This window comes from Apium graveolens, chromosome 3 (assembly GCF_009905375.1).
Source record: "Apium graveolens cultivar Ventura chromosome 3, ASM990537v1, whole genome shotgun sequence".
Lineage (NCBI taxonomy): Eukaryota > Viridiplantae > Streptophyta > Magnoliopsida > Apiales > Apiaceae > Apium > Apium graveolens.
The window spans coordinates 6,561,015-6,577,110 of NC_133649.1; the positions used below are offsets into that span (position 1 = coordinate 6,561,015).

The window sequence follows — 16,096 nt, forward strand, 5'->3', positions numbered from 1 at the left end:
GCTCTTGAAGTCTACGTCTTTTCGGGTCGACAACTGTCAGCCCATTATCTTCATTTGAATTATCATTTTCCCCCATTAAAATATTATTTGAGATAATAGCAGTTTTATCTCCTAAAATTTCTCCTGCAGCAGATATGTCATCAATCATTATCTTTTTTGGAGTAACTGCCATATCCTTCTTGTTACCTATTTTCACGGGATCAGTTATTGTCATTGCGCTTTTTGTGGCATCAATCCCTCCAGCACCATCCGCTGTCAAATCCGCCGGAAAACTCACCGGATTTTTACCACCTTGTCTCAGCCACTTAGCCCCCATTGTGTGGTTCCGTCGCCTTGGCTCAGCCCTCATCCAGGCCCCGTATGGTTTCTCTATCTCTTCCGGAGATGTTTCAAAGAGCTTCTCACAAAACTTCTCCCCATGTCCTATCATGCCACAAATGAAACAAAAGGTGGGTACACCTTCATAACGAAAGTTAACCCAACACCATTCCGTCTGACTCTTTCGGAGTTTCATTCTTCTTTTTAACGCCATATTCAGGTCAATCGTTACACGGACCCGAAGATACTCACGCCAGACGCCCACGAAATTATTAGCATCAGACTCAAGAAATTTCCCTATATAGTTGCCCACATCCTTTACCACTCTTTGAGACATGAATCCTGCATGCATGCCATGAAGTTGAACCCACAAATCCAGTTTATTGATAACCATCGTACGTGGATTATCTCCTTCCTTCATACTTTCAAGAATTAAGTGAAATCTGCTAAACGTCCACGGGCTTCCTTCCATAACTCTAGTAATATCAATCTCATGGTAGAACTGGAAGATGTACCTATTGCGATCTATCTCTTTGATGTACACTCCCTTGCCTGGCCTCCATAACGCTGCCATCCTATGCTGCATTGCCTGAAAATCTATCGGAGAATCAGTTAAAAATCTTCCTATCAAACACCATCTAGCATCTATTTCAGACAACTCCTCTGAATTTTCCTCGTAAGAGATACCCCCGTCCTCCTCATCATCCATCTTAAAACGCGCAAAGCTTTCTTCCATTTCCTGAAATGCTTTAGAATTTTCTGCCATTTGCCTTCCCTCAATAAAATACTATCAGTTCAACGAATTTTCTAATGATTAGAGATAACAGGACGAATCAGAACGAACAGAAACGAATCAATGACTGAAAAACTGAACTTTCACACCATGGCATAGGCTAAGACTAATTTAATTTGGGTCGAAAAATTTTAAATATTTTGTTTGCTGTCATGATACTTAAATAGCAAAGGTATTAAGCTGATATATCCTGCAAACATTCTCAAATAACAATATGATGGCTTGTTGTGTTATGATCATCAAAACTAAGGAGTTACAATATGTACCTGAAAAAAAAATATAGGTGTAATTTTATTCTTTGCTTAACAGTTTTTATCTTATATATTTTTTTGTTTAGCTAAATTTACGTCATTAATTTGTAAGCAAACAATAAAATTACAGGCCGAGATGCGCTTAAATTGGCCGGACACCCAAATTATCAAGAAAAAGAATAATATTACATTCGGATTAAGAACTTTGGATGACTACTATACTAAGGTTTGATAGCACGATAAATATTACTCTAGTACATTCTGACATTACGAAGTGTAAACGCGGCATTTTTGACACTGATTTGATAATATTAAATTTTACGATATTACGAAAGTTTGATTAATATACATAGTGTGGAGTTTACTAAAAGTCGAAGTTTGTATTGAGTAAATTATGAAAAAAATAAAAATACTCCACTGATTTTTTGAGATCTGCTAAGAGATACTAATTGATCCTCCCATCCTAGTTGGAGTTCCCCTATGTAATGGTGGATCAATTAATCACTCTTGTAAGTTGTAGCCTGTTTTATAAATAATTAATCACTAATAGCCGGTTTGCGAAACTGGATTTCATTTGAAATTCTGAATTTGATCAAATAATTTGTTTACAAATTTGGATTTGGATTTTATTTAAAATTCTGGACATTCAAATATTAGTATAAACATGAAATTCTGGATTTAATCAAATAAGCTATTTGAGAATTTGGATTTAGATTTAATTTGAAATCCCGTCCATTCAAATATTAGTATAAACATGAGAATTTAAATTGACAGCTCAAATCCTGTTATTTGAAATCCTTAATTTGAAATGAAATGTAAATTTTCAAACGCCTCTAAACTTATTGTGAAAATGACTTCCACTAATCAATAAGTCCGAAACAAGTAGAAGGGAAATGATTGGTGTTTAGAAAATGACTTCCACTAATCTATAAATTTAAGCGAAAGCAAAAAAGGGTAATTGACGTGAACTGCATTTTGTTAAGGAAATAATTTAATGTTAAATAGATAACTCTCTCTCACTACGTTTTGGCTAAATATCTGTGTCCCAAGAAGCGCCCACATTCTAAGATAAAAAAAACTCTGCTATCTTATCCTCATGTTTTGTTGTTGAAGTGGAGAATGGGGTTCATTTCTTTTAGAGTAAATTGTATTTTGTAACTCATACTTTTTATTAAATAATAAAATTATATATTTATTTTTAAAAGTACAGTTCGCAATCCCTAATTTTAGATATCAAATACAATATACATCCCTTTAATCATTTTATTAAAAATATTTATATTGTAAAGGGTAAAATTGAAATTCAGCAAAATATTTAAATAATATTTTTTTTTAAATTAAACTAAAATTTAGAATATAGATATAATTTTTATTATTCAGTATAATTTTTAAAATTTTAAAATATAGATATATTTAGAAAATTTATGATTATATATATAAACATATATTTTGCTTAATAAATATATTTTAAGTATTTAGTATTATGATTAATTTAAAGTATTAGTAATAGAAAATAGCTATAATTTTTTTCATTTAAAAATACATTAAAATAAATATTTTAATTAATTTAAAAATTTAGTTATTAATATTAACATCACAATTTTAATTTTATAACCATAAGGGATAAATATTGTAATTAATATTAAAAATTAAGGGTTACAAAATTTTACAAAATAAATATATTATTTTGATTTTAAATAAAAAGTGGGGTTATAAAGTACAATCAACTCTTTCTTTTGTTTTACTCTTTGAATACATCCAACACAAGTTTGTTCGTACAAATCCGCTTACAATATTGTTACCTTTCTTTTTTTTGCAACTAATTAAATTGTGACGTAGGTCTTCTCCTCCGTTTGCTTTTGATCATATACTTACACTTGTTCAGCATTTAACAAACAAAGTATTATGAAAAATATATGCCATGTTTTCTAACATGCATTTTATTTTAAATTATAAATTTCAAATGATATAATTTGAGTTGTAATTTTAAATTTTAATTTTTGTACTAAAATTTGAATGTCACGTAAATTTAAATTATATTACTTATTCAAACTTATTATTTGATCAAATACATAATTGGATATGAAACCCAAGTTTTCAAACGTAGATTTACTATATATCATTCTCCTTTTCAAAAAATGCATATCATTTTATACTCTATTCGTCCCAATTTATTTGTCGTATTTGATTTTTAATGGTCAAATTTATCCATTTGTAATCAAAAATTTCATATAATATTTAATCGAAAAAGAATATAAAAAGAATATAATTAGAAAATATATATAATTCGCTTTAATATGTATTTTTTAGTTTTTAAAAATAATAAAAATATAATATTTAATTTATGATCAAAATTAAGTCAATTTAATTATAAAAAATCAAGATAAATGGGGACCGAGTACTCTACACTATATTGGAGGGAGGTTTTGATATGTAAACCAATTAAAATTAAAGACCTTCAAGTGTCAAGTATCTTTCCAACTATAACTCATAAAAAAAATTATTGAAAAAGTTGTCGGCTCCCTGGGGTCTATAATACTACAACACATAAATGATTGTTGTCGTCCGGAAATTAGTTACTCTAAACATCTCAGACCTCTGTCGGCCTGATATTATGTTAAAAAATAAAAGTTTTTAAGGTGTTAAAGAATTATCATTTCCAGAATCTTATATTATAACAGTTGTTACCTATCAGGGTTTCACTGTTTTTCTTCCTCAATAGTCCAGATCACTAGAGGTAGAGGCAGTGTCTGTTGTGTTACTCCCTGTTTGAAACCTGGAGGTTGAAATAAAGTGATGAAGAATCCACGTGAGTAACACCCATACAGGTTGAAAATTAGGGGGGACAAGCGACAGGAGATGGGAAGAGTCTTGATAAAATAATATATGGTAATGCATGTTGAATGGTATGGGGGACTATGAGCAGTTCACGTGAGCACCATAGGGTTGTGGTATGGGGAAAGGTTTTGGTGTTTGAATTGAGACAGAAGCTGTGATTTATGGGTGAGTCATAGGTTAATGTTCTTTCATATCCTGCCACGTACCTGCCTCGGGTGCATGTATCTCAGCAATTATGTTATTTATTTCACCTTTTTTATACAACCTGAGTTATGACACTTGATATATTACTCGCTAGGGCACAAAAACCTGTGGAGATTCCCTGGTCGTTTTTGTCTTTTGCTTCATGTACTACAAACTTTTTCTAGGTCTGCGTAGCCTAATTACAGTAACTGATACAGTCAAGTACTGAAAATTTACCCCTAGTAGTAATACTTAGAGTATGATCTGATAAATCCATACACAATATTTGAATGTTCTATGAAGCACAAAACAAGAAACGCACTCATGATTTTACTCTATATCCTTTGTTTCCATTTAGGGTAACAAGTAACAACCACAACTAGTAGTATGCATCTTGTTACCTGCACTCGGCGTAGCTCCGTACGTAAGGAAAAAGTTGACAGAAACAAGTGAACACGATATACTTTTGTATTACTCTGAATATAATTTGAAATCTCATATGGTGTCAAGAGAGGTGTAACACGTAACTTTGGTCTTATTAGCACTTTATTGTAAGTTTTGGGATTATATTGTGATGCCAATTGTCAAGTGAAGTGATATAGGCTATCAAAATTGATACTCCAAATGTAAGTTTTGGTCAAGTTAGCACTTTTATTTTGGATGTAATATGATTAAATGAGTGACTCAAGTCAGTTTCGTAACAAGTGACTTATTTGACCTATTTAATAATTAATTCTATAAAGTAAGTAGGGTATCAACTTAATATGTAATCATAAGTAAAATATTATGACCTCGGTTGGAATTGTCGGGGGTTAGGGAGCCCTCGAACAATTCGTGTTCTTAGTGACCTGTTAAAGTCACGTAATCCCGATTTCTTATTTCTTTCAGAGACTATTTCTTTTGCAAATAAAATCGAGGAGCTTCGTGTTAGGTATGGCTTCTCTCAGTGTTTTTCAGTTGATAGAGTAGGTCGTAGTGGTGGTTTGGCGATTTTTTTGGAAACACAATGTGGCTTGTGAAGTGGTAGGATATTCTCAAAACCATGTTGATGTTAATTTTATTGAAAATAATGCAGCTATCTAGAGGCTATCTTGTTTTTATGGCTTTCTGGAGAGAGAACGTCGTAAACACTCTTGGGATCTAATTCGCAGGTTAGCAGGAGTTTCTCAAATTTCTTGGTGCATCATAGGTGATTTCAATGATTTACTTTATTCGTCGGATAAATAGGGTAATTTGCCTCATCCTCAAAGTTTAATGGATGGTTTTAGAGCTGCAATTGATGACTGTTTTCTTTCGGAGCTTGATCTTAGTGGTGGTAAATACACATGGGAAAAGAGTCATGGGAAAAGCGATTGGGTTCGGGAGAGATTGGATAGAGCTTTTGCTACTCAACAGTGGTGGAATCTTTTTCCTCTCTGCAAGTTGCTAGTCTACCATGTGTCGGTATCTGACCATGATCCAATTTTTCTAGACTTGCTCAGTACATCCTTTTTAAAGAAGCAGTTTCGTTTTAAGTTCGAGAACACATGGCTCCAGGAACCGAATTTTCGTAAGGAGGTTTCAGATTTTTGGCTTGAACTGCCCACTGTTAATATAATTCCAAAGCTTGTTTCTGTCTCAAGCTTCATGGCTCGCTGGGGGAGGAACTTTTTCCACAAGTTTCGAGATAAGATCAGACGTCAGAATGAGGTGATAAGGCTTCTGGTTGATCGTGTAGATGAGGATGGAATCAGTAATTATTTTATGAAGAAGGAAAAGTTAAATGATTTGTTGTGCTACGAGGAAGTGTATTGGAAGCAGAGGGCTAAAAATTTCTGGCTTACAGAGGGAGACGCTAATACAAAGTTTTTTCACGCGAGTGCATCAGCTAGAAAGAAAGCTATTTATCTTCCGTTTCTTGAGACGGATTCAGGGGAGGAAGTAAGTAATCATGAGGATATGTGTCAAGTGGTAAAGGATTATTACACTGCAGTGTTCACTAGTGGGCATAATGTTGAGATACTTCAGCTGGATGAATCTGAAAGGCGTATAACAGAGGAGCAAAATCACATGTTAGTGGCTGAGATGACTTTCGAAGAATTTTCAGTTGCTATCAAGCAGATGCACCCGGATAAAGCCTCGGGTCCTGATTGATTAAACCCTGTTTTTTTCCAGCAATTTTGGTCTATATTGGGGCGAGAAGTTTACGAGAGTTGCAAGTGCTGGTTAGACTCAGTCACTTTTCCAGCAAACCTTAATGAGACCAATGTGGTTCTCATTCCTAAAAACGAAAATGCTCGTTGTATGAAGGACTTACGACCAATTGCTTTATGTAACGTTCTATATAAGGTCTTAGCGAAGGTGCTCTCAAATCGATTGAAAGTTCTATTACCAAATGTTATATCAGAAAACCAATCAGCCTTTGTACCGGGAAGGAGTATAGCCGACAATGTGTTAGTAGCTTTTGAAGTTGTTCACCATATGCGTAGGAAGAGTCGAGGCAGGGATGGGGAGATTGCTTTGAAACTGGACATTTCTAAAGCCTACGACAGGGTAAACTGGTCATATTTGAAAGCTCGAATGCAGGCCATGGGTTTTTGCAGAAAATGAATTCAGTGGATCATGCTTTGTGTAACCACGGCGTCATATGATTTTTGTTTCAATGGCACTTCTGTAGGTCTTGTATGTCCATCACGGGGTCTACGACAGGGGGACCCTTTGTCCCCGTATTTGTTTATCATGTGTGTGGAAGGTCTGTCTAATTCTCTTGATAAAGCTGCTATGAAGGGCAACATTCATGGGTCTCAGGTTAGCAATACAACTCCAATTATTACTCATCTGCTTTTTACAGATGACAAATTTCTGTTCTTTTGTGCCAATCTTGCTGAAACCACTGTTGTCAAGTCTCTCTTGAACGATTATGAGGCTCTGTCGGGTCAATCTGTGAATTTTCAGAAGTCTGCAATTTTGTTTAGTTCAAATGTCCCACAGTCTGAGAGGGGAACTTTAGCTGGGATTTTAGGAGTAGCGAATGAGCTTCAGGATGGAAAATACTTAGGCCTCCCTTCTTTTGTAGGTCGTTCAAAGAAAAGGGTGTTTGGTTTTGTCAAAGATAAAGTATGTAAAAGATTACAAGGTTGGAAGTCGAAAGCTATTTCTCAAGCAGGTAAATCAATTCTGATTAGAAACGTGGCTCAGTCTATTCCCTCGTATTGCATGTCGTGTTTTTTGCTTCCAAAATCTCAATGTCAGGAGCTTGAGAGGATGTTAAATAAGTATTGGTGGTGTACTAGCTCTAGTGATAGACGAGGAATAAGTTGGCTCTCTTGGGATTCCATGAGTTCATCGAAGAGTAGAGGTGGTATGGGTTTTAGGAATCTTTACGGTTTCAATATAGCACTATTGGGAAAACACTGCTGGAATTTTATAAAAACGCCTCATTCATTGGTTGCTCGTGTTTACAAAGCACGTTATTACCCAGATTCTCATTTTCTTCATGCCTCTGTGAGTCCAGGATCTAGCTACATATGGTCGGGGATCATGACAGCAAGGAGAAGCGTTTGTAAGGGATATAGATGGATTCTTGGAGACGGTAGGGACATCAATGCAATAAGGGACCCATGGTTGCAGAATAAGGATGATTTTTATGTGTCTCAAAGTATAGACTATGGCTGTAATCAAGTGCAGGTATCAAGTTTTTTCAGAACAGATGATAGGAGCTGGGAGGCGGATAAAGTTAAGTCTTTTTTTACAGAGGATGATGCTCGTATGATCTTGACAGTGTGTATCCCACAAAATCATGCAGTTGATCGTTTAGCATGGTCTCGAACGACAAATGGTCAATATACAGTGAAGACAGGTTATCAGCTTTGGTATGATTCCAATATAGGACCTGGTAGTGTCTATCAATCTAATGGCTGGAGCAAGTTGTGGAGACTGAATCTTCCTCACAAGATCAAAATTTTCTTGTGGAGATTTTGTAGAAATAACATCCCTGTTCGAAGAAGATTGAGTGCAAAGGGAGTGCGGCTACCAATAACTTGCCCTATGTGTATGGCAGATATTGAACACCCGGGGCATGTTTTTTTCGATTGTCCGTTTGCTTCTAGTTGTTGGCATTATGCAGGTTTAACTTACGATATGCAGACGGTGGATTTTGTCCCTGACTGGCTTATACAAAAGATTAGTAGTGCTTCGAGGGAGGAAATTGAAGTGGTGGCCAAGGTTTTGTGGGGAATCTGGTTTTTTAGAAACAGAAGGGTATGGGATAACAAGGTGGTTACAGGACGGGTGGCTATAGACTGGAGTTCTAAGTCTATCTCAGATTGGAAGATGGCAAAGCATCTTAAAGCCCAAAATCAGGTGCTCAGTGTTAGGGCTAGTAACAAGTCACTTCAAAAATGGAAACCTACTCGTGAGGGTTGTCTGAAGTTGAATGTTGATGCATCTATAAAGCTGGGATCAGACTTGTTTATCGTAGGTCTTGTTCTTCGTGACCATCATGAAATTTTTGTGGGAGGAAAGACCATCTGTTTACAGATGGTGAGCACAGTTTTAGAAGCAGAAGCTCTGGCTATTCAGGAAGGTTTGCATTGGTTGTGTTCGATGTCGAATTAGGTGGTCCGTATAGAATCAGACTCTCTCCTCTGTGTGCAAGCTATTAATCATTCCCAGGAGAATCATTTGGAAGTTGGCCATATTTTGGAAGATTGTCGCACGGCTTTACTGGCTAGATCAGGGTTTTCAATTCAATTTGTTAAAAGACAGGCGAATAAAGTAGCCCACTTGATGGCTCGTTTACCTTGTTCGCTAGATTGCCCAAACATATTAACGTCTCCTCCATATTTGTTGTTAGGAGACTCTTTTGCACGATGTTACTTAATGAAAGTTGGCATTTTCTTCAAAAAAAAAGTAAATTATTATGACAATTTTATTTGTGATCCCAATAATAAATAAAATATTATTTTTTTTAATTTATTTATATTACACATAATTTTTTTATAATCTTAGTGAAATTGATATTTATGGGTGTCAATTATAACAGTATTTTATAAAAAAATATCAAAATTAATGCGGAAGAGAAAAATAATTAAAAATAATATTATTAAGTGGCAATTGCCATTAAAAATAAGATGTCTGAGGAAACGCCCACAATAAACTATAAAAACCATGTTCGATGAAGCAAACTGTACGATACATACGTGTGCTAAATTTGTATTCAATATATTTTGATGTGTTTAGTTAAAGTGTTGAATGGTGTTCATTTCTTTTCGCCCCCACACATCCAATAAGTGCTTTGTTCGTACAGCCCCATCCTTTCGAATTTCTGCTACGCATCTTTAAATACAACTTTAAAACTTACTGTAACGAGTTTAATCCAATACAGATAATATTCGTTTTATTTCGGATACGGATAATATCCACTTTTTTCGGATACGAATGCGGATATTACGGATGAATATCGGATTTTTTAAATTTTTTTATTGCCCCGTTTTGACGAGGATTATAAAATATTTTCTACGATTTAATACATATAATGTATTATATATGTATAAAATATTTGTACAATTATATAAAATTTGTATAAACGTATTACTTAGTAAATTTACATACACTATAAACTAAAAAAATAATTTTTAAATTATATACAATTATATATTTATATAATTTAGATATCATATATGTATTTAGTTTCGGATTCGAATATCCCGAATTCGGATACAGATAATATCCGTTTTTTCTCGAATACGAATGCAGATTTTTCAAACGAATATCGAATTTTTCAAATTTTTTTAACAGCTCTACCAAACTTGTATATATAACTATTTCTAGTATTTGAGTAACGCAAACATAATAATAATTTAATATAATTTAATATAATTATTAAAAAAATACAAGAAAATCAAAAATTCAACTGACTTCACGATTAAAAAATTGGTGGATAAGTTAATCATTATAAAATTGTTGGTGTAATTGATTTGATATATATTGTGGATAAGTTAATCATTATGAAAATGAAAAAGCTGCTAAAGATAATCTAATATATAATATGTACCTCAATTAATGGCCACTAGCATTACACACGAAAATGACCTCTACTCATTCATAAGCTCACTAAAACAGAAGCAATTATAGATGATAACAGATGATAAAGAACAGAGCTTATAAGTCGTCTAATTTTGACAATTGTCCATTTTCATTTTCACCCGCAATTAATATTATATTATAATAAAATAAGACCAAATAAACATATCCAAGTATAATTGGAGTCAATTTTAACCACTTTCAATTGAATTTAAGGATGTGATTTAATTCAACGGTCATATTTAAATACAATTATATTTAAATGGTCGAATTTAGCCATGCCAAAGTGGCGGGAAAAACTATTGAAAATATCAATTTATTATAATTTTTTATAAAAATAATAATTGGGATATAAATAAAGTTAAATCTTAGAGAATTTAGAGAAATTATCAAAAATACTAACTATTTTAATTTTTTTGCGATTTTACTATCTTCTGATTTTATTTTGCAAAAATACGGAATCAACCAAAATCAAACAGATATGCAACTAGGTGAATCGAGTTATTTTGGTTGAATTTGAGATTGCATAATGTTGCACAAAGCAGACACTACGAAGGTTGCATCAAGTTGATTATAGTTGCAAAAAATTGTATTCCCTTCGTCCCAACCATTTCTATACAAATGGTTTGGGCACGGAGGTCAAGAAATTCATTAAAATAATATTAGTTTTATTTAGTGAAAAAAGTATAAAGTTGGGAAAAGTGGTGGGATCGATCAATATTTAATGAATAAAGTGAGTGTAATGGGAGAAAGTAATGGATGTGGTTGATTTTATATTATTAAATTTTTACCATTTTTAGTAAGTTTGAAATGTATAGAAATGAACGGGACATCCAAAAAAGAAAAGTGTAAGGAAATGAATGGGATAGAGGGGTAGTACTTTTGCAAAAAAATAATAATTATATTTTTGCAAATAAAAAAATATTTTTGTAATTTTTTTAACAAATAACAGTATTTTTGCAAAAATATTTTTTAAAAATATTTTTAGACTTGATTATTTTTCAAAAAAATCCTAAAAATTATTATTTCTAATTAAAAACCCCTAAAATTTATTATTTCTATCCATAGAATTAGAAATAGCGATGACGAGTCAATTGTTCCTTTTCTAGATAAGATCGCTACATGCCTCCTTGAGTACGTACAATCATCTTATCGTCATGTTTGGTTAAAGTGGAGAACAAGATGTTCATTTCTTTTGTACTCTTAGACACGGCCAATTCAAGTTTGTTCGTACAACTCATCCCCTTCAAATTCTGTTAACTTTCTTTTGTTTACTTCTGTCCGTGATTAACTCCCTCCATCCCTAAAAACATTTCCTATGTTGGACACGTTTGTTAATAGATACTTTAATTATTAATATATTTAATTTCATATTAGTATTGAATATAAAAACTGCATAGTATTAAAGTACTAATAAATACCAATTCAACAAAATCACTCGTGACTATATTTGATCTTGTAGATTAGACGTAAATTAATACTCAATCGCTTTAACAGAAATAATATTAGAAGTCAAAATAAGAAACATATAACGGGACGGAGGGAGTACTGTATAATTCTAGATGACCTTTTGCTCATTTGTCTCCGTTCTTATTTTTTCAAGGAGATGTGGAAAATTTCACTGATATTTAAATTAAAATGTATGCATGAATGCATTATTTTTCAAAAAAACATGGAATTGAACTATACGTAATTCCTATAAAATATACATTGTTGGAAAAATTAGAACTATATTGTTGGGAAAATATATATCGTTTTATGAGTGACAAATTTGTTAGAAAAATGACGTGAAAAGATGGGTTCATCTTTAGCCATTTCCTACCATCAAGGAAAAGATCCTTTGACTTAAAAATCGGTAAAAAATTGTTAATAGGCAATGTGCCGATAGAAAATATTGAGTAGGAAAAATCCTTTTATCTTGTAGTGTATAATAAGGACAAGAAGAGTACAAAAGTAACTAGAATGTAATGACCGTGGTGGGCCTAGCATAAAATCAATTTAGGGGGATTAAAATTTTAAAAAAAAATTAATGATTTTAAAATTTAGTGTATAAATTTTATTTTACTGGATATCATTCGGAAGAGCTCTTTTTGTGGTTATTTTATATATAAATTCCGATTAAAATATTTCTGATTTAGCTGACGGGGTGCAATTGACCCCACTCACTTTATGTTAGCCACATCCAGGTCCCGCAACTAGAACTAGGTCTTACCTTTGAGTTTGTTGTCCGTTCAATTCGCATATTTATAATTTGATTTTTTTATAAATTAAATAAATGCATAAAAACAAGAATAAAGTAATTATAGTAATCTATTTAAAAGTAATTTTAGTAAACACGTTTTGAATCACTTATAAGGTGTAAAAGCAACATTTCTGATATTTGACTTGATAATATTATCAAATTGAATGGTAGTGTAATACCAAAGTTTTATGATCATTGTTTTAAAAAGCGGAAATCGGCATTATTTGGTAGAGTAATCTTTCAATGATTGATCGGATAATCGGTGATTGATCGGATTGATTAATCGAAACATTAATCGGATATGTTTAATAAAAATAAAAATAATTAATTTACTAAACTAAATATATTAATTTAAGAAAAAAGTGAAGTGATTAATCGGATAATAAAATCGAACGACGGAGTATATTAAAACGATTAATTGGATGATTAATTGATAAAATCGGTGATTTTTAGAACAGAGCATTTTCTAGTGAAGTCCAAGTCTGTACTGAATTATTAATTATATATGAGAAGTTAAAAGATACTCCACTGGTTTTTTATGATCTGCTAAGATACTTGATACTCAAACCTATTATTTGAAGATACACTGGATAATGATGGATTAGTTTATCACTCATGTTCTACTATGAATGTTAAGTTAGTGGCCACTAAACTAATATGAAAACGACATCCACTAATTTATAAGCCCGAAACTAACAGAAAGGCGATGATTGGTGTTTAGAAACACCAGTTAATAAAAACTTTAATAAATAAGAGTTTTTTTGGTGAGCATATATTAGCTAGTTTGATTTTTTTATCGATGAAATTGATGTGCAGATAAAGATTAATTTTGAATTCAGTTTCATAGGTGAAAATTAGATAAAAAAAAGTTTATATTTATTATATGCACATAACACATGTAGAAAAATTAAATAAATAACAATAATACCTGATTTTGATAAATTTACTAATTTATTTATAAAAAGGCTAGAAAATTATATATGCCATCTCTGTAATTTACAGGAGAGATGCATTCGGTGAAAGTCGTTAAATAATAAAAAGATGTAATAAAAAAAAGGTTTTTTTGAAAAATATCCAAGTCTAAAAATATTTTTTTTAAAATACTGTCATTTTTTAAAAATAATTGCAAGAATACTTGTAAATTTGCAAAAATACTATTTTTCAAAACTTTTCACAAAAATATAGTTTTTTGACAACTGCAATCAACTGCATACAAATTTTGACGAATTTCTGCAACTATATGCAACTTCAAATCAACCAAAAAAAACTTTATTCAACTAGTTGCATATCTAGTTGAGTTTGGTTTATTCCTTATTTTTGCAAAAAAAAAATAGTAAAATCACAAAAAAAATTTAAAAAAATTGGTATTTTTTAATAAATTCTCAAAATAGAAGTTAAAAAAAAATTAAATTGATGTGCATAGAGAGATTCATTACTTGTTAAATTCAATTTCATCCGTAAAAATAAACACCATCTCCGTAATCTACAGGAGAGATGCATTTGGAAAAAGTCTTTAAATAATAAAAAAAGTGAAAAATTTAAAAAATAATATTAAAAAAAAAGTAAATAAAAGAAAGAGACATTGCATCAAGTCATATAAAAATTTGGTGGGACGAGCATGTCAATTCACGTGTCCCCTCCCATCCTTCTTTGAATTTATCTTTACTTTCCAAATGAAATGAGTGTAGAAAGTAACACCCGTGGAGGCCCGAGGATAAAGTTGATAATTTTTGCTTCTTTTATTAGACCGAGTTAAATTTATACCATTTATCCGTATTATAATAACCGAAATGTGATATAATTTGATATATTTTTTTGGTTGGTTTGGTTATCCCTTTTTATGAACGTTGGATCATTTTAATCAAGTAATCAGGACCGTTAGATTGAAATATTAAAAAAATATACACTACTCAAACTCGAACCCGTTCAACAACAAATATTTATATTCTTATTTATACAATACCCAAAGATTCATGTTCGAATCCCGCTAATAACAAATATTTATATTATTATTTATAAATATATTAATAATGATCTAAATTTTTTTATTATAATTTTAAATAATATAAAAATATTAATAAAACCCGTACATCGCATGGGTTGTAAAACTAGTAAATATAATACTCTCTCCGTTCCCCTCAATTCTTTACATTGGGTGACGGGGCTCGGCACGCTGTTATTAAATGTAGTTGTATATTTATTTTTATTTTTTTTCTAAATAAAAATATAATATTCAAAATTTTATAAAAAAAAAAATTTAAAACAAAAATTCGGAAATATACTTTATAATTGTTTTAAAATGCGTGTCGAGAATGCGAAAAAAATTGTAAAGAAATGAGAGTTAATATATATATATATTTTTGTTATAGAAATTCGAGCCGGAGGAATATTCAATAGAAATATGTGATGACTCACTCATTCTTGACTCCGATTAGCTCGCTAGCTGTCCCCCAATCTCTCTCCACTTCAATAATTGTCTCCCTTCTCTTTTTAGTTTTACCTTTTAATTTGTTCATAAATTTAATCATTTTCATTTTATTAATTTAGATTTTTATTGATAATTTATAGTATTACGAGTTTTCCAATTTTACGTGCATAAGCATGTAATAAGTGCGACCATTTATAATTTTATGTCAATTTAATTGATGAAATTAGTATAATACAGAAGTTCATCATTATTATATAAAAAAATCAACCAAAATCAACAAAAATTATAAATTTTTACGTTTATACTCATGGGAACGTAATTAAAAAATCGTTTATATTAACTCTATTTTTTCCTTCTTTTTATAATCTATATCATTGGAGTTAAAACAGTGGAAACTAATATGCAATCAATATTTTATCCGCTATATTTTATTCTAATATTCATAAAAAACAACTAAAGAGAATAATAAAATTTTGCATAATTTAGTTCAAGAACAAAAATAAAAGAAGAGAAAAAATAAATGACAGGCGTCACAATCACCCACAGTACATCGAAACGTCCAAAACAACCCATACAGGGCCCCACCTGGGACCCATCACCACCCCCGGTTTCCGGTATCCTGTATCCAGTTTTTGTAAACCGCTTTTCTCCGCTTCCCTATAAATAAACCCTCCCCCACTCACAAACTTTCAATCCAACAAAACAACTTAACAAAACCTCTCAATTACTCACAAATATACATACACAATACACACAGCAGCTACACTATGGCATATTTGAACAGAGTCTGGGCAGCGGCGACGGTCGCCGTCGTTAACGGCCACTCCGACCACGGCGGTCAGACGTTGAAGTCCGGTCTCCGGTCAATCCAGCACGGTCGCCGGCGATTCTCGTCGGCGTCTTCCACCGGCGCCGATCACGCCGATGTCCGGCCGATTTCGAGCATCGCCGGCGCCGATCACGGCGGAGCGGTTATGAAT

General features: G+C 32.1%; 1 protein-coding gene across 1 annotated transcript; it reads left to right on the plus strand.

Moving 5' to 3' along the window:
- The first annotated feature begins 5,637 nt into the window (after positions 1-5,637).
- On the plus strand, positions 5,638-6,516 carry LOC141713795 (uncharacterized). The gene has a single exon (XM_074517369.1). It carries the CDS (start codon positions 5,638-5,640, stop codon positions 6,514-6,516), a length of 879 nt encoding a protein of 292 aa, XP_074373470.1.
- Positions 6,517-16,096: the final 9,580 nt, after the last annotated feature.

What these genes read in the sequence shown, in the direction of transcription:
- LOC141713795 (XM_074517369.1), top strand. Translation starts at nt 5,638, where the DNA reads ATGGATGGTTTTAGAGCTGCAATTGATGACTGTTTTCTTTCGGAGCTT.